The 20,174-nt window shown below is 33.3% G+C and overlaps 1 protein-coding gene across 2 annotated transcripts in view; it reads right to left on the bottom strand.

Moving 5' to 3' along the window:
• LOC306883292 (platelet-derived growth factor receptor beta-like) overlaps window positions 1-20,174 on the bottom strand; it is a 54,134-nt gene that overhangs the window by 10,056 nt on the left and 23,904 nt on the right. For both annotated transcript variants that reach the window (XM_079438453.1, XM_079438452.1), the window contains exons 4-16: window positions 18,131-18,388; window positions 16,581-16,711; window positions 15,246-15,411; window positions 12,691-12,862; window positions 12,491-12,606; window positions 10,367-10,490; window positions 9,050-9,258; window positions 6,480-6,574; window positions 6,256-6,388; window positions 4,470-4,574; window positions 4,277-4,387; window positions 3,986-4,142; window positions 2,867-3,033 (exon numbers count right to left, since the gene is read on the bottom strand). In XM_079438453.1, coding sequence (XP_079294579.1) covers window positions 2,867-3,033; window positions 3,986-4,142; window positions 4,277-4,387; window positions 4,470-4,574; window positions 6,256-6,388; window positions 6,480-6,574; window positions 9,050-9,258; window positions 10,367-10,490; window positions 12,491-12,606; window positions 12,691-12,862; window positions 15,246-15,411; window positions 16,581-16,711; window positions 18,131-18,388 — 1,944 coding nt within the window. The remainder of the gene's footprint in view (window positions 1-2,866; window positions 3,034-3,985; window positions 4,143-4,276; window positions 4,388-4,469; window positions 4,575-6,255; window positions 6,389-6,479; window positions 6,575-9,049; window positions 9,259-10,366; window positions 10,491-12,490; window positions 12,607-12,690; window positions 12,863-15,245; window positions 15,412-16,580; window positions 16,712-18,130; window positions 18,389-20,174) is intronic.

Genomic DNA, 20,174 nt, shown 5'->3' with positions numbered 1-20,174 from the left:
AATACGTGCAAGTATGTGTGAGCTATACATCAAGTTTTCTGACAATTTTCCAGGGGGCGCCGTAGAGCCCCTGTGCCACGCCCGGGTCCCAGCCTCAGCGGCGTCCTAATGGCCGCAGGTTCCAATGTGCGTGCCGATTTTCGAGAGTTTTCGGGCACGTTAAGGCCCCCAAAAGTGCCCGGATGATTGAAATAAAAAATAAAAAAAAAAAAAAAAAAAATAATAATCCTTAGAAGAACAATAGGGCCCTGCGCCTTACTGGCTTGGGCCCTAATTAGTCCTTGGGGTCAAAATATAATTTTAATTAAAAAATAAAACAAATTGATTTTTCTTAACCCACTGACATTTTATTCCTGTTTTAAGCATCAAGTCACTTAATATTTTAATATTTTGAATTAGATTTTATTTTTATATTTTAGTAATTCTGTTGTGTGTGTGTTTTTTTTGTTTCATTTTAATATTTTTATAACATCTTTATTTTTTAGTTGTAGTTATTTCAGTACATCAACTTAATTAAAATAAGAAATGTTGTTCTAGCAACTAGCTAAAATTAAATAAGTGCCAGTTTTTATATTTGATTGCAGATTACATTTATTACAGATTTTATATTTTATTTCAGATGACATATATACACACATATATATATATATATATATATATATATATATATATATATATATATATATACACCTTTTATATATATTTTAATATATTTTATGAATTTATGCTTAGAACATGAACAACTATATCTGCCAAACTAATACTAATGCAAAAAGAAAACTAGTATATCCCTATAGTATGTGTTAACTTTTATTTAGTAGTTTCAGTTATTTTAGCACTTTAACTAAAACAAGATTTAATGTGTCATTTTGTGTCATTCAAATGAGTCAATGTGCCATAATGTGTCATTTTGCTTCTCAAGTGAATATATATTGATTTAAGAATAAATCAATATTTCTAAGCAAAGTACTAAGCAATTAAATATTTTTTGCAGTGATACTGTACTGTTATGAGGGTTTTCTAAGGTCGAGAGAAGCTGAATTCACCCTGACATCCTCTAAGCTCAAATTAATTAAGTAAATAAATCAAAATAAACAATGAGACTTTTTAGTCATAATATTTAAATCATGTGGAAACCTCAAGTGTTTCATGAATTTCAAGACACATCCTGTCTGAGGAGGAAGTGAAACTTTAATGAGCATCGTTTATGAAAGAGATCTCTATGTCTGTGCTCAACCTGAAGACCTGCACTGCAACACAGGGACAAAGATCACTCAGCGAGGCGTGATGGGAGCTTTAGGAAAAACGTTTAGAGAAGCTTCCAGTACATCTGCACAAGACTTACAGTCTAACACTATGCTTTCAACTTGCTCCGAATCACCACAATATCAAAATGAATATAAATATAAATAAGGACTGTTTGATCATAATAACAATTTCATGTGATTAATCAATTATATGCAAATTCATGTAGATAAACCAGGTGTGACAGTGCTGATAATAAACCCTGTGACAGTCATTTCAGCAAATATTGAAAAAAGAAAAAATGGCTTTTTGTGATTAAATTATGAAATATATAAACTGTGCATTTTTAATTGCATTGCATTTTTTAAATAATATATTTAATTAATAATTTTATATATATTACTAAGATTTTCAGGGTGGTTGCTATAGGTGTTTCTAATATGTTCTGAAATTATTATTAATAAATGCAATGCAATTCATATATATCATTTATATTTTAAATTAACTTTTTTTTTTCAAATGATTGTTTACTGATTATTATCGATGTTGATTTTTATTTTAAATTTTATTTTTCAGGATTCTTTGATAAATAGAAAACTCAAAACAACAGCATTCATTTAAAATAGAAATCTTTTGTAACTTTATAAATAACTGTACTTTCACTTTTGATCAATTTCACACGGCCTTGATGAATAAAAGTAGTAATTTCTTACCGACCCCAAACTTTTGAATGGTTATCTATCAGTTTCCACAAAAAAATTGAAGTAGCACAACTGTTTTCAGCATTGATTATAATCAGAAATGTTTCTTATAATTGTTTATTGTGATTATTATTAATAATGAATGCAAAGTAATTTAAAAAATTCATTTTTTTTTTCTATTTTATAATTTTATTTTTAATTCATATATTCTACATATATTATTATATATTATACATATATTTATACACTTTTTTTGTATAAATATTTTGAAATTGTTTATTGTGACCATTATTAATATTAAACGAAATAAAAAAGCACAGTTTTATATATATGTATGTGTATATGTATGTGTGTATATATATATATATATATATATATATATATATATATATATATATATATATATATATATATATATATATATATATATATATATATATATATATATATATATATGGTGGGCATAAATGGCTGCCCACTGTGTGTGTTCACGGTGTGTGTGTGTTCACTGTTATGTGTGTGTGTGTGTGTGTGTGTTCACTGTTATGTGTGTGTGTGTGTGTGTGTGTTCACTGCTATGTGTGTGCACTTGGATGGGTTAAATGCAGAGCACAAATTCCAAGTATGGGTTACCATACTTGGCCACACGTCACTTTCAATATATTGGGACTTTTTTAAAATAACTGTTTATTTTGATTATTATTATTAATAATAAATGCAATGAAAATTTTTATATGTTTTATAATTAATATTTTTTATTTATATATTTAATTTATAATTTTATTTAGATATTTAAGGATTTCTGGGTGGTTGCTGTAGAAGACTGATTAAATGTGGTAAAATCACAGTAATGCAGAGCTTTGAGAGGCTTGCAGCTGTAGCTGATCTGAAGGTCAGCAGACAGTAGGTTGAGTACGTACCTTGCTCCTGGTAGATGTCTTGTTGGTAAGGAGACTCATAGGGCGATGGCTGGATATCTACGTACTTGATGGTGTCCGTGAGCTCCTGCATCGGCACGTATTCGGTCTGCTCGTCTTTGGTCATGTCCATATATCCTCCATCACACTCGCTGCCAAACGACACGTATCTGCAGAGCACAGATATATGACCTGATTACATTGGCTTACTTCATCACATTCTACAGTTGAGCTTGATTGAGATTTACCATAGTATTTCATGTTTATTTTAAATATACACTACCGGTAAAAACTTTGGAATGTTTAAGATTTGTTAAAGTCTCTTCTGCTCACCATTTCTGCATTTATTTGATCAAACATACAGTAAAAACAGTTACAATTATTATTAATTTAATAGCTGTTTTCTATGCAAATATATTTTAATATGCAATTTATTCCTGTGATGCAAAGCTACATTTTCAGCATCATTTCTCCAGTCTTCAGTGTCACATGATCCTTCAGAAATCATTCTGATATGCTGATTTGCTGCTCAAGAAACATTTCTGATTAGTATTAGTGTTGAAAACAGTTGTGTTGCTTCATATTTTAGTGGAAACTGTGAAACATTTTATTTTTCAGGATTCTTTGATGAATAGAAAGTTCAAAGAACAGCATTTATTAGAAATAGAAATCTGTTGTAACATTGTAATTATCTTACTGTCACGTTTGATCAATTTAATGCATCCTTGATGAATAAAAGTACTAATTTCCAAACTTTTGAATAGTAATGTATCATGGTTTCCACAAAAATATGAAGCAGCACAAATCAGCATATTAGAATGATTTCTGAAGGATCATGTGACACTGAAGACTGGAGTAATGATGCTGAAAATTCAGCTTTGATCACAGGAATAAACTACATTTTACATTATATTCATATAGGAGTATTCATAACAGTTAATTTAAATTGTAATAATATTTCACCATTTTTACTGTATTTTTTATCAAATAAATGCAGCCTTGGTGAGCAGAAAATACTTAAAAAATAAAAATAAAAAAAAAATCGTAATTCTTCCAAACGTTTGACTGATATGTGCAATAGAAGAATGAAATCAAGTTCATTCGTCTGTAATGCACGCTTACTCTTTCCCGGTCTGCACATCGCTGTCGTTACAGATCTGGCTGCCGTTGGCGATGTGGTTCTTGTCAGCGTAGTACTGGAGGAAGCTGTGCTTGTTCCTGTGCAGATAGTCAACCAGATCTCCATAGCGGCAGTATTCTGTCACCAGATACAGCGGACCTGCAGAGCAAACAAATAAATACACAATATACAACAAACCTGAAAAGAACACAGAAAAATATTTGACCCAAGTAGTTTAGCAGCTTTAAACATCTAGGGTGGTTCGACTGCTTAACCCCCTGCTGTCTGCTCACCGTGTTTGGTACAGGCGCCCAGCAAGTTGACAATGTTGAGGTGAGGACCCAGATGACTCATGATCTTGAGTTCAGACATCAGAGCTTGAGTCTCGCTCCTCCGAGCCGTCGCTGCAGTGAGCAGACAACATGATTAACTACAACTATCAATCACACTCACATACGTGTGTGTAACCGAGTGTCTCACACGCACATTTCAGCATTTTCACTGCCACTTTAGTGGTGGATTGGGAACGGCCGAGACTGTACGCCGTCGCCTCAACAACACGCCCAAACGCTCCAGATCCCAATGTCCGACCTGAAGAAACGCACACATTTCAGTACAGAAACACATGGACACGAGTGTTTTAAGCTTTTGCTAGGCAGCTGCTAAATAGTTGTTAAAGGAGACCTATTATGGCCCTTTTTATAATATGCAATATACGTCTCAGGTGTCCCCAGAATACATCTGTGAAGTTAAGCTCAAAATACCCCACAGATCACTTATTATATCATTTTGAAAAGGCCTATTTTGAGTAGAAGCATTAACACGCTGGTTTTGTGCATGTCTCTTTAAATGCAAATGAGCTGCTGGTCCCTGCCCCCTTTTCCAGAATAGGGCTGTGCCTAACAGCTCGTATCTCTGATATTTTGCAAAAAAAACTGGTAATCTGTTTCAGTGTTTCCAAGTTGGGCTACTTCAAGACTGTTGCCGCGGGTTGTTTTTGATGTCCACGGGTTGAAGCGACCCCAATAACATCATATTTCGCACCTGAAATGCGAAATGCGATTGGGCTAGTTTTGGGCTAGTTTTGAGTAGCAATTGTGCGGGTTTGTTGTGAAAACCTGGCAACCCTGATCTGTTTGGTTTTGATTATCATGTGTATCTCGCTGAAACCGCGCGTTTTAAAGCCATATCAGTTTTTCTGAACGCACACATCTGAAGCACGCACACAGAAAGCGGCTGTCACATGGCATGTGAGTAATAAACTAAGTTCTCTTTCATATCTTATTGCGCTTAAACTGTCAAATACACACACGTTTATGTTAAAAACACACATGAGTTACAAAAACAGTCGGTTATGTCTGTGAAGGTAAACAGCTGGGAAAGAAATCGCATATGTGACCCTGGAGCACAAAACCAATCACAAGTCGCACGGGTATATTTGTAGCAATAGCCAACAATACACTGCATGGGTCAAAATTATTGATTTTTCTTTTATGCCAAAAATCATTAGGATATTAAGAAAAGATCATGTTCCATGAAGATATTTAGTAAATTTCCTAATGTAAAATATTCTTATAATAATTTCAAATAGTTGTATCTCAGACAAATATTGTCCTATCATAACAAAGCATGCATCAACGGAACACTTATTTATTCAGCTTTCATCTGATGTATAAATCTCAATTTCAAAAAAATTACCCTTATGACCGATTTTGTGGTCCAGGGTCAGATATTTATATTAGATCTGTGTGGCAGTAGTGTAATATACAATAAATAAATCAATAAATCCACTGCTCTCTTGTCTCCTCTGAGGCTGGGACTCTAAATAGTGTTCTATGCTCGTCAGTGCAGCCAAAGACAGAACAGTTAGCATGCTTTGCTTGAGCTTTCGCCATGGCGTTAGAACTGGTACACCATTGTCTCTTGCGAAAACACAATGCCGGCGCCGTGGGTGGAAACTTGCAGATTAAGGGGCGGTAATATTATAATAAAATCCTCTTTCTACGTCACAGGGGGAGCGAAATCTGAGCGGTTCGTTTTTTTCACAAGCTTGCAGAGAAAGGCTTACCAAAACAATTTACTGGGTCGTTCTTTTTCAGGTTTCCTGGGTTGATAGATGCACTGGGGACCCGTTTATAGCACTTAAACATGGAAAAAGTCAGATTTTTATAATATGTCACCTTTAAGCTAATCTAGTATTTTTCAAAGGAAAAGCTTCTTTCTGAGTGTTTAGAAAAGAATCTAGGCTACAGTAAGTGTGTCCCGCTCTCACCCAGCACCAGACTGTCCCGTGGCATTTCCCAGGCCAGGTCATAGGGCAGGTGAATGGGGTCGACGTAGATGTACTCGTGTCCATCCAAACTGACGGATTCGATCACCTTCCACCTGATTTCATAGCGCGGCTTCTGCAGGGAAAACAACATGGAGTTCCAGTTCAGTGATGTTAAATCTAAATGCTAAGTCTCAGACAGGCAGACAGGATGTGAGGTCACTGACCTTCCTCCACACAGCGACGAGGATGATGATGGAGATGATGGCGATGACCACCAGAGCTAAGACTGCGGCTAGAACGGCCACCTGAGAAAAAAACGCTGGACAGAAAACACAGCTTTTATCAACTCAAAATCTTTATTAAAACACATTAAGTACTGATTCTCACATATTAAAGGGGTCATATGATGCGATTTCAAGTTTTCCTTTCTGTTTGGAGTATTACAAGCTTGTGCATAGATAAGATCCCTGAAGTTGCAAAGACTAAAGTCTCAAAACCAAAGAGATATTCTTATAAAAGTTAAGACTCTGCCATGCCCCTCTAAAACGGCTCATTCAAACACGCCCCCACATGTCTACATCACGATGTGGGAAGATTTGAAAAACACCGCCCACCGGCGCTATGTCCTGGAGACGCTGTGTTTCGTTGTGAAAGTGAAAGTACTTTGTTTGGGCTTCCAAAAGAGGACACGAGTAGAAATCAGTGGTTAAGTTGTATTTACAACATTGTTCCAGAAAAGTACAACGCAAATATTCGCAAATATTCGAGTGTGTGCAGAGTATTTTACGGAGGATTATTTCCTGAACCTGGAAGAGTAACGTTAGCCTACAATGCAGGCGTGCACAAAGGCTGTTTCTATAAAGTGGGGCAATTCCAACTTTGCAAGGACAGTCTGACTCTTCTGATTCACAGCCTGTAAGTACGTTTCTGCTACTGAATATTCAAACGCTAGTTTTGAGCAGTGTAGAGTAGTGCTTGTTGTTTGTCGTTCCTCCAATCACAAATGCATACATGGTAATGTTTATGTGGCGCAATGCATAAAAAGACAGAATAAGTCATTATAATCAGTAATTATGTCCCCACTGGATGCAACAAATGCCTCGTTTATAGTGGGTTTTATTGTTTCACTCTCGTCTCGCCGGGAAAGGCCATCACAATACGGTGAGGGGCGTAACATTTCCGTTTCACGCTTGAGGTATTCGGCCAATCACAATGCACTGGATAGCTGGCCAATCAGAGCACACCTCGCTTCTCAGAACGATGAGCTTTGTAAAAATCAACGCGTTTCAGAAAGACGGGGCATAGAGGAGCAACAATATTGTACAGTATGTGGAAAATAATGTTTTTTTTTAAACACAAACCACGTAAACATTTCATTACACCAAATACACAAAATAATGTTCTTTTTAGCAACGTCATATGACCCCTTTAAGTGTCATTTTCAACCACCGTCATAAAGAAACACTTTTTTTCACCATCCGGTCAAATACTACTGGACATCAGGTACATTCTTAAATAAAAATAATTATTAATTATTTGCATTTAAATTAAGTGAATTTTGGATGCATTTTCAGTCATCCTGATTTTATCATGACAGTTTATGGTTTATCACTGATGTCCTGTGTTATTTCTTTCTCACTGAATATCCAGTTTACTCTCAAATATGTAATAATTGAAAAGTAAAATGGGACAAAACTAAAAGGTAAAAGGTTTAAGGTGACTTAAAATCAAGACAACTAGGCTCCATATCATATATACTGTCAATAAAAAACTTCCTGTTAACTGATGAAGAACTATAGAGACAGGAAATTACATCAGTCAACAATATAAATACAAACAAAACCTCAATAAATAAACCATAAATTAATTAAATATGCTTAAAGAGGCACCAAGTATTTTTTTCAATAAAAAGAAAAAATACATTTATTAAGACATTATTTTTGTTTAAATTAAACTACATTCTTGTATTTTCAATTACTGTACTTGTGAGATGTTACATGTCATATGTCAGTTATAGCATAAAAAAGTCAAATAAATAAAATAAAATAAAATATAAAATAAATATAATATAATATAATAAAATTTAATAAAATTGTGTGTATTTTCTATCTCTTGTGCTATAAATATCACATCATCTATAAATAATAAAAAATAAAATACTATTTTATCCTTTTTACATTTTCAATCACTTGTCACATAGAGACATGTTTCACTATCCAATAAATAAATAAATGGGAAACAAGTATGTTTTAAATAAAAATAAATTGATGTTACATTGTTTATTTAAAATAACATAAAATAAAATAAAATGTGTGTGTGTGTATTTCCAATCACTTGCCACATACAGAAACGGGATAGGTTTCATTATTTAATCATGTCCAGTGCTACTTTTTTCTCATTGAATATCCATTTCACATTAAAATATGTAGAGTTATTAAAGTAAAATGGATCAAGACAGAAGGCTCATGTTGACTTTATATTAAGGCGGCCCAGCTCATATATAAGACTGTGGCCTCGTATACAGAGTCAATAAGAAGCATTTCCCGCAGCTTTGGCAGGTGTTTGTGTTTCTGGTTTTTCTCACGGCTGAACCAGTATCAGGTTCTCAATGAGCTCAACGGGTTTCACGCCACATTCAAGGCGCTAATGAAAGCAGTCCTGGAGGATCATGCCATTACAGCCAAAGTCCTTCTGTGTTTGATCTCCACGGGTGCTGCTCCATTCAGCAGATCCTCATTTCACACATTCACAAAGAAGCTTTAACACCCTCCCGACACACACACACGATACTCACTGCTGTTGACCAGTCTGATGTCTCGGGCTCGCGCTCCTCTCTCATTGCGGGCCTCGCAGCGGATGGTGAGCAGCTGCGGTCGCAGGAGAGTCACCTGACTGTGCACCTGATGAATCTTGCGAGTGATGTTGTAGGTGACGTTAGTCTGGATGCTGACCTTCTCAGGATCCTCCACTAGGGGGCTCCACGCTACACTTCTGTTACTGCACCTGATGACACCAGACAGGAATACTAGTGTACTGATTACTGCATACTGTACAGTATATACTGCATGCTACCTACTTAAGAAAAAATAAATAAATAATAATATATATATATATATATATACAGTCATGGCCAAAAATATCGGCACCCTTGGTAAATAGGATCAAAGAAGTCTGTGAAAATTAATCAGCATTAATCATTTTGATCTTTTATTAAAAAAATTCACAAAAATGATATCCCCCCCCCCATTTTAAATTCTTATTATCCAATGAAATTTTACATTTTTGTGATTTTTTTAAATAAAAGATCAAAAGGATTAACAATGCAGATTCATTTTCACAGCCTTCTTTGATCATATTTACCAAGGGTGCCGATATTTTTGGCCATGACTGTATATATATATATATATATATATATATATATATACATATATTTGCATAGAGAAAATGTGTGTACATTTTGTGTATACAATGGTTAGATACTGCAAATACTGAGAATTATGCCATGCCATTATGAATCTACCCAAACACATCAAAAATTGAAATCTGAATACTTTATATAATATGTACTTTTATAAAAAGCACAAAGACCATTTACAAACCAGAACAAACACACCCAATAAAATACATGCATTATATATGTTAATTCTGTGCTCATAAGTGTGCTGCACCCATGAAGGAAGTGTGCTGTGACAGGAGAGGTGTGCACTAATGGCTGCTACAGCATGTGTGCTATATATTATTCATACAGAAGTATTTCTGTGCAGCTCTTCGCTGTTTTAATCAGCATGTGCGCAGCGTTCGGATGATGGACAGACCCAACGTGATCGACGGTTTGCCTTCCTTACGCTGATGTGTGTGTTTATGCAATGCTTTCTGAGTGCCGTGCAAACTCATCAGCTTTATATTTACTCATCTCGTATACAGCTCGCATTAAATATGAATGAGATTCCATTAAAGGGGAAATATTTTAAAAATGTTGGCTGATAATCTAGTATTGCATCTCGTATGTTAAACACGGTATGTGCTGCTCACCTTAGTGGAAGCCTAACAAATACACAGATTCATATAAGATGCATTTGTGATGATGATGATGATGAAGGTGTGTCATTACTTGGGCATGCTGTCACAGCTGAACCATTGAATGCTGGGAGACGGCACTCCCTCCGCCACACAGGTGACCGCATGCTTCTTACCCGGCAGCTGATGGTCAGAGAGTTCAGTTATCTGAGGAGGAACTACAGAAACAGGAAGTGACATCAGTCAACAACAATAACACAGACAAAACCTCACAGAATATATGTGAAAATAACTGATCAAGAAGCTTCAAGGTGAACAGTTATTTAAAAATGAACTCAATGAATTTATTTGATAATTAATTTGACTTAATTTAATATTTTTTATAGTTTATTTTATTTTAATATTTCATTTGTTTAATGTTATTAAAATGTAACAAAATATTGAATTTGCCTAATTTAATTAGTTTAACCTAGTTTTGAATGTATTTATTTGATAATTAATTTAATTTAATATTTTAATAGTTTAATTTAATATTTAACATATTATTTAATTCCTTTTATATATTTAAATATGTCGTTTTATACTTAATTTGTTTAATTTAGCATAATGTAATATTTAATTCAAAATTTAATTCAGTTTAACAACATGCAATTTAATATTTAACTCTGTTAATTTAATATTTAATTCAATATTTAATTTGTTTAAATTAATTAATAAAATAAAGACATTAACAATTAGGCTAAACTAATTAAACATTAAATTATATATGTATTTAAATTAAACAAATTAAATAGTTTGTAACATTTTAATAACATTAAACAAATGAAATATTAAAATAAAATAAACTATAAATATATTAAATTAAGCAAAATTAATTATCAAATAAATTCATTGAAATTAAATTCTGTAATTTTATTACATTAAACAAATGAAATATTAAAATAAAATCAACAATTAAAATATTAAATAAAGTAAAATGAATTATCAAATTAATAAAAATAAAAAAAATAATTAAACTAATTAAATATTACATTATATATGTAGTTAAATTAATTAAATATTTTGTCAAACATTTAATTACACCAAATTAACTAATTAAATATTACATTAAATTAAACAATTAACATATCAAACTAAGTAAAATTTATTATATAAATAAATTACAATTTCTATAAATCTATTTAAATATTATTACATATGTAATTAAATTTAACTAAATATTTTGTTAATTATTATATTAAATTAAATTAAACCAAATTAAATTAAATATTTATAAAACTTTTAATTTAATATCAAATTTAATATATTATTTAATTTAAAATAAAAACAAATATTTGGCCAATACATTTTAATTAATGACCAAAAAATGTAATTAAATTCAATTAAATTCAATTTACAACCATATAAAATAACTGCATTGAGTATGTACAGATAAGTGCAACGGTAATATGTATTATGTTTATTGTTCTTTAATTCTAACATTATAACATGAATTGCAGTGAAACTGTTATACAGTTGAACTTATTTATACCATAGTCCCATAACTGAAGTGTAAATTCTTCACATTGCATCATTGTCCAGTATTGTGTCAGTAATTTTTTAAGTGGGAACTGCTCCGTCTTTCAGCAAAAGCTTTTTGGCGAAACCAGCACTGTACTCCCTCATGTTGTGTAAGCTGTCCTCAGTAAAATGCACAGCACACAGTACCAAATTGGGGTTATAATGCTCAGGAACAGAGTTAAAAATAAATTGCAACCACTGTTTTCTGACGTCGTCCGCTTTAGGAAGGAAAAAGATGTTTGGGCACGGGGATGAAAAAAACAGCGTTTCTTCGACATGGCGAAAACTTGACGCTACAGCAGCACTTCTTCTTCGTCATCGTCTTGTCTGATGCACTCATCCAAGCGCCCCTCCCCACCCGCCAACCATTCGAATTTCCCATGATATTCTAATGGGCCACTTTGTGATATCACAAACACCAGAAAACAACGCTGTTCGTTGTAGTTCTTAAAAAGGGATTTTTTAAGAACGAAATATCTCCCTTTGGAGCGGACTTTGAGATTTGTAACTTTGTATAATAGCATAATAGGACCCCTTTAATGAACAGTTTCCCAGTAATCCCAGCCCAGCAGCTGGTGTTATTCTAGGTCCAGACCTAAACGGGTGTCTGTTTTCAGGAAATGGGGGTGGTGTGTAAGTAGATGTCAAACTGTCTCACCTTTCACCTCTAGGTCAAAGGTCATCTCTTTAAAGTCATCTTGGTTTTGGACACTGACGGTGTAGAGACCCATCTGCTCCAGTCGGATCCTGACCAGGGTCAGTGTGCTGACAAACCTGCAGCAGAGCACACAGAGTCTGAGATCCCGTGGAGAGGTTGAGTGTTGTTTAACAGAGGGGGTGTGTTGAGAGCATCATTACCGGGTCTCGTGCTCCTGTCTGGTGCTGTGTCCTCTGATAGCAGCGCCGTCTTTAGTCCACTGGACGCTGGGTTTGGGATACGCCTCCATCTCCACCTTCAGCTCCACGTTTTCTCCGAGCTGCGCCGAGACGTTCCTGTCCAGATGTGAAGAAAGAGCCACGAATCCTTTCTCTACAGACAGACAGATGAAAACACTTAAGTTTAATACTAACTAGTAATTATTCTTGTCAATATGGACGACTTATTATTATATATACTGTACATTATTGTTCAAACGTTTGGGATGAGCCATACTCTTTTTTTAAGAAATGTGACCCTTGACCACAAAACCAGTCTTAAGTGTCAATTTTTCAAAACACAAAAGCTGAATAAATAAGCTTTCCATTGATGTATGGTTTGTTAGGATCAGACAATATTTGGCTGAGATACAACTCTTTGAAAATCTGTACTCTGAGGGTGCAGAAAAATAAAATATTGAGAAAATGGCCTTTAAAGTTGTCCAAATGAAGTTCTTAGCAATGCATATTTTTAATCACAAATTAAGTTTTGTTACATTTATGGTAAGAAATTTACAAAATACCTTCATGGAACATGATCTTTATGTAATATCCTAATGATTTTTGTCCTAAAAATAAAATGGATAATTTTGACCCATACAATGTATTTTTGGCTATTGTTACAAATATACCCCAGCGACTTAAGACGTGTTTTGTGGTCCAGGGTAATGTATATTTTTATTCAGCAAGGATGCATTAAATTGATTAAAAGTGACAGTACAACATTTATAATGTTACAAAAAAATTTGGGGATTTCTTTCAATTCATCAAAGAATCCTGAAAAATAAAATGTTTCTCAGTTTCTACAAAAATACGAGTCAGCACAACTGTGATGATAATAGGAAATGTTTATTGAGCAGCAAATCAGCGTATTAGAATGATTTCTGAAGGATCATGTGACATTGAAGACTGTAGTATGATGCTGTAAATTCAGCTTTGATCACAAGAATAAATTACATGTTACAATATATTAACATAGAAAACAGCTACTTTAAATAATAATAAGATTTGACATTTTTATTACTTTTACTGTATTGTTTAATCAAATAATTGCAGCCTCTATGAGCATAAAACACTTTAAAAGCATTAAAAATCTCACCGACCCTAAACTTTTGAAAGCTAGTGTATCAAATTATGACATCTTATAAGCAGGACAGAGTGAGTTTTGCTTGCTCATCTTTCTACATAATCTATTTAATATTCCATAAGTGAGCTCTCACTGGCGGCTGATAGATCGTAATCGAAACGTTCAGGTGCTAAAAGCACTTTCTTCATAAAGGCCTGCCTGCAGTCGCTGCATCCTGTGTGTGTGTGTGTGTGTGTGTGTAAGTGCTGCGGACACTTGAACAAAGATCTGCATTGATCTACAGTCAGTTCCTGTGACTCTGGTGTGCGCTCCTCCAGGGTTTCTGTGTACGGCTGTGGCTTCATGTCAAACCTAAACATAACTCCTTCCTTCAGCAGAAGGTCTGATTCACACGCAGCCTTTCCCCCGTGACGAAAGCAAACACCATCACAGGAGATGCTGTGAGACTGAGCTTGTCTTGTCTTAAAGGGACGGCTGTTGATTTAATTAAGGTTTGCATCAAAGCATCATTGAAAACACGCCACCCAGATTTTACAGCTCATATGATGAAGGCCACTCTTCACACAGCTCTACTTTTACCGGAAAGCTGCAAAAAATGTGCTGACTAGTGTTATTTTAGTATCATTGGGATACTACACTGAAAAAAAGGATTCATTGAATTTACTCATTTTTTTAAGGTAAGTGGTTGCAATCAATTTATTAGAGCTACATTTAAATAAACAAATTTATTTGACTAACCTTCAACATTTTTTTTTTAAATGTAGCTAAAAATAAAATTCAGTGTATTAGAATTTTTAATAATATTTTATATTAGTTTTCATTTTAATTTGAGTTCAAAGTTTAGTCATTTTTGTTATTTTAGTTTTTAAAATTTATTTTCATATAGTTTTTATTATTTGTTTCGGTTTTAGTTATTTTAGTTCATCAAGTTAAACTAAATGAAACTAGCTGAAATAAATTAATTAAGAATGAATTAATAGTAAAACATATTTTTTTTAATTTATGATATATTTATTAAATATAAATTAAATTATTTAAGTTTTAAATTTTTTTCACTTCATGTATTGAACCTTTTTTCATGGTTTAAATTTTAGTTAACTACAATAACCCTGTTTTGTCTAGGTCTATATGGTTTTTATTCACCTTTATTTCAGTTTTAGTTTTAGTTATTTTAATACATCACGTTAAACTAAATGGAAAATAAGAAATGTTGCTGAAATTAAATAACTGAATTCAAATTATTAATTAAAATGTAAAATAATTAAAAACATAATTTACTTTTTTTTTTTCATGTAATGAAAGGTTTTCATGGTTTTAGTTTTAATTCACTATAATAACCCTGTTGTTGACTTTGACTGATTTGAGTAGCCAGAGTTTATTCTATACTATGTGATGCATCTGCAGCTCTTACCCAGTACAGTGATGTTAATACTGGCTGAAGCTCTCTGGTCCAGCACACTCTCATGCACGTGACAAACATACTGTCCTGATCTGGCCAGAGACACGTCTGTGATGTTGAGACAGGACCGCATGCTCATGGGCGACAGGACGTCAGTCAAGGGCTCAATGTCCCCCACCTGAGGGGCAAAACATTTGGGGTTTCAGTGTCAGAAATCAACTTTTCCATTAGCATGCAATATTTGCTCCTGGAAACGGATTTTCAGGGGTATTTCTTTTCTTTTAACAGACTTTAAAAAAAAAATCATATAAACATTCTATTTTTAGAAATTAAACTTTTTATTATTTTTTAAAAATGATTTAAAAATATGTTTAATTATATTATATAAATAAAATAATATATTTATAAATAAATATTGTATTATAATAATGTTAATTTATCAAAAATGTTTGAATAATTAGAATATGTATTACTAATTACCTCAAAAATATAATATACAAAAACAGACTAATTTGTTCAAACTTGTTCATTTTGAATTTCAGGCACATTTTTGTGCCATTTTGTGCCAAAACCTGCTTAACTTCTGACTCTGGTGTACATTTACATGTATTTATTTGGCAGGCACTATCCAAAGTGATTACATTGCAAAAAAAATCATCTTCTTCAGTATTTTTGACTTGTTTTCCAGTTCAAACATCTAAACATCCGTAAAATAAGATACATTTACTTCAAAAGCAAATTTATTTATTTTTTCTGCAAAATGTATCAGTAAGTTTATGCTTAAAACTAGAAAGACGTCAGAGAAATAAAAGCATAACAAGATTATTTTTCACATTTTGTATTTATGTATTTATTTTTATTACAGATTTATTTTTGTTTTAAGCATAATTTTAAAAGAAAAAAAAAAATCAGAAAACAAGACTTCATATCTTGTCATTTTGCTTCTCATATATCTTGATTTTACAAATGTTTAGATATTTTTACTGGAAAACAAGACAAAAATATTGAGGAAGAAAATGTTCAAGGAAATCAGACCCATGATTTTTTTAGCAAGTTAACTGACCCCTCTAAAACAATCTCAGGCAGATTTCATCTGTTTTCAGAAATTTACAACAAAAATTAGATGATATGCATTCTGCTAATGTGCAGAACTACAATCTCTGCTCTGGTGTCTTTATGAAACTTTCACTTCTTTCCCCATCGTTTTTGATTTATCTCTTAATAAAAACACGTGTTCCTCACGAAGGTGTGGCCACACATCTTGAGCTCATTTCAACACGCGGAGCTTCTCACGGGAGCGCTAAGTGCTCGAGAAAGTAATGAAAACAAAGAGTTGAGCCCACTTACGTCTTTGTGGGGAAAGTCCCAGGAGAAGAAGACGAGCTCCACACCGTGAATGGTGCAGTTGATGTTCAGCGTCTCGCCCTGTTTCAGGACCGTTTTGGAGGCGTTGATGTAGGGATCCAGAGCCTCGGGAGCTGAAGCCATGTGTGCGAAAGAAAAAACAAAAACAGCTATTGTTTGATAGAAAACAAATCATCTGATGTGTTTATGAGAGACTCGGTCTGGTTAATGATGACACAGATGTGCAACACATGGACTCTCTCCATGATTTAACCGTCTTACAAATACAAAGGAAAAAGAAATTGAGCGTTTGAACTCAAAACAGCAAATAATCACCTGGAATGTTGATACATGAATGGTAATACAATCATAAATGTCTGTAATATTAAAGCATTAGCAGACCATATGTACAGTATAGGACAAATATGAAAATCCTTTCTCCTACTCTAAAATAAAATGCTTGTTTATGCTTAAAACAAGAACAAATATCTGCCAGTGGGGTCAGAAAAATAAACTTGATTCAAATAAATAAATAAACAAACAAATAATTCTTTAACAAATCATTTCTTGCCCTGTTGGCAGATATTTTTCTTGGTTTAGGCCAAAATTATATTCATTTTTTTAATTATTTTATTTTATTTCTTAAGACATTTTGCTTCTTAAGTTAATGTATCTTGACTTGAGAACGTTTAAATCTTTTTACTGGAAAACAAGACAACAATGCAAAAAAAAAAAATTAAAATAAATAATAATAATAATTAGTTACTTGGGTCCCACTTTATATTAGGTGGCCTTAACTACTATGTACTTACATTTAAATTAATCATTTGATACAATGCACTTATTGTGTACATACATGTTTTTACATTGTACTTATATTTAAAAAAATACCTATATGTAGTTACATCTGTAATTAATTTCTGTAATTACATTTATAATTACACTGTTGACCCATCCCTTACACCTTAACCCACCCTTAAACCTACCCATACCACCAAACCTGTCCCTAACCTTACCCGTATCCCACCTCAGTAGCAGCAAAAGTGTTTTACAATACAATATGAACATAGTAAGTACATTGTACTTATTTTTTGATGTAAGTACATGGTAGTTAAGGCCACCTAATATAAAGTGTGACCGTTACTTGCTTTACTTCAAGTGAATTTGTTTCATATGTGAAACAAACTATGAGCTGTTATTGAACTAAATTGAATCATCACTGAAATAAATTGAACTGAATACACTACGAAAAGTATTTTTCATTTTTAATCATGTTTCATTTAAAAAGTCTTTAACATAATCATCAATATCTGCCAGTGGGGTCAGAACAATAATCTTGTTTCCCCCTGAATTTAGCAAAAATCATTTCATTTTATTAGATTTACCAGAAATTAAGAATATCGCAAGTCATTTTGTTTATCAAGTAAATGTATCTTGGTTTAAGAATGTTTACATATTCCAGTAAGTCTACTGAGCAATAAAAGAGCAACATTTGAGCAAATAAGACCCTTTTAATAGAATAAAAACAGAACTGGATCCAAATGCAAAGGTACCGAATATACTGAAGACGTAGAAGCTGACAGACACTTTCTCCTCTCCGTTTAGCTCTCCTTTGCATTTGTACGTTTTGTCCTCCAGGAAGGCGGTGAAGCCTACGCTGGGGTTGTACGAACCCTCCACCATTATCTCTGAGTCTCTCTCATACAGCGTGACGTTTATCGAGGGATTTGTCACCAGACATGGGATCGTGCCTTCCTCTCTCGTCTTAGTCACCATTAAATGATCGTTCTCGAGGAACCACACCTCAGGATCTGCGGACGACAGAATCAGTGAATAAGTGTGTGTGTGTGTGTGTGAACAAATGAATCAATAAGTAAATGAATGCATGAGTAAATAAACAAATGAATCAATGTAAGCATCAAATGGATGGATGAGTGAATGCATGAGTGAATGAACAAACAAATAAATATGGGAATTAATAAATGAATGAACGTGTGAGTGAGTTGAGAAGTGAATGAAAGAATCAATATGAGAATGAATGAATGAATGTGTGAGAGTAATAAAATAATAAATGCATGGGTGAAAGAACAAATTAATGTGAGAATTAAAAACTGAATTGATTTGCGAGTGAACAAAAAATTCAATGTGACAATCAATGTGTGAGTGAATGACAGAATGAATCATTTTGGCAATCAATAAATGAATGAATGTGTAAGTAAATTAATTAATTAACTAATGTAAGAATTATTAAATGAATGAAAGAAATTAATAAAGAAATATTGAAAATAATCAATGTGAGAATTAATAAATGAATGAATGCATGACTTCATTAAATCAATGTAAGAATCCCCAAATGAATGAACGCATGAATGAGTGAACGAATGAACAAATCAATGTTAGAATCAGTAAAGGAATGAATGCATGAGTGAATGAATGAACAAAATAATCGATTTGAGGAACAATAAACGAATACACAAATAAACTGAAACAAACAAACAAATGAATGAATATGGAAGTGGGTAAATAAATCAAACAACATAATATGAATGAAAAAAATCACATTCAAAACATGTTTTGATGTTAAAATTAGCATTTCTAATGTTCAAATGTTCAAATATATGATATCTGTTGTTTTTACATTTGCACTTTTTTAAACTCAACCTTCTAGTAGTTAAGCCATTTACAAATGAACTAGTTAAAGGATTAGTTCACTTTTAAAAAAACTTTTGCTGATAATTTACTCACCCCCATGTCATCCAAGATGTCCATGTCTTTCTTTCTTCAGTCGAAAAGAAATTAAGGTTTTTGATGAAAACATTTCTCCATATAATGGACATCAATGGGACCCAAACGGTTCAAGGTCCAAATGACAGTTTCAGTGCAGCTTCAAAGGGCTTTAAACGATACCAGACGATGAATAAGGGTGTTATCTAGCGAAACGATCGGTCATTTAAAAAATAAATAAAAAAGTTTAAGTTTTATAAGCACAAATGCTCGCCTTGCTCTGTTCTGTGATGCGCGTTCGTGACGTCATGTAATACGCAATGACGTTGAAAAGGTCACGGTTGACTTAGGCTGAAGTACCAAGTCAGTGTTTACAAATGTGCGGAAGGAGGACCATATACACATCTTCAAATGTCTTTGTGTCAGTTTATCGTTTAAAATGCCCATTTTGTGTGCGTATCCTGGGTGTTTTAATATTAAAAAGCCGACTGACTCGGTACTTCCGCCTACCTCAACCGTGACCTTTTCCACGTAATTGCGTATTACGTGACGTCACGAACGCGCATCACAGAACAGAGCAAGGTGAGCATTTGTGCTTATAAAACTTAAACGTTTTTATTTATTTTTGAAATGACTGATCGTTTCGCTAGATAAGACCCGTATTCAGCGTCTGGTATCGTTTAAAGCCCTTTGAAGCTGCACTAAAACTGTCATTTGGACCTTGAACCATTTGGGTCCCATTGAAGTCCATTATATGGAGAAATGTTTTCATCAAAAACCTTAATTTCTTTTCGACTGAAGAAAGAAAGACATGGACATCTTGGATGACATGGGGGTGAGTAAATTATCAGCAAAAGTTTTTTTTTAAAAGTG

Source organism: Barbus barbus, assembly GCF_936440315.1.
Source record: "Barbus barbus genome assembly, chromosome: 17".
NCBI classification, from domain to species: domain Eukaryota; kingdom Metazoa; phylum Chordata; class Actinopteri; order Cypriniformes; family Cyprinidae; genus Barbus; species Barbus barbus.
This window is presented reverse-complemented; position numbering and strand designations above follow the sequence as displayed.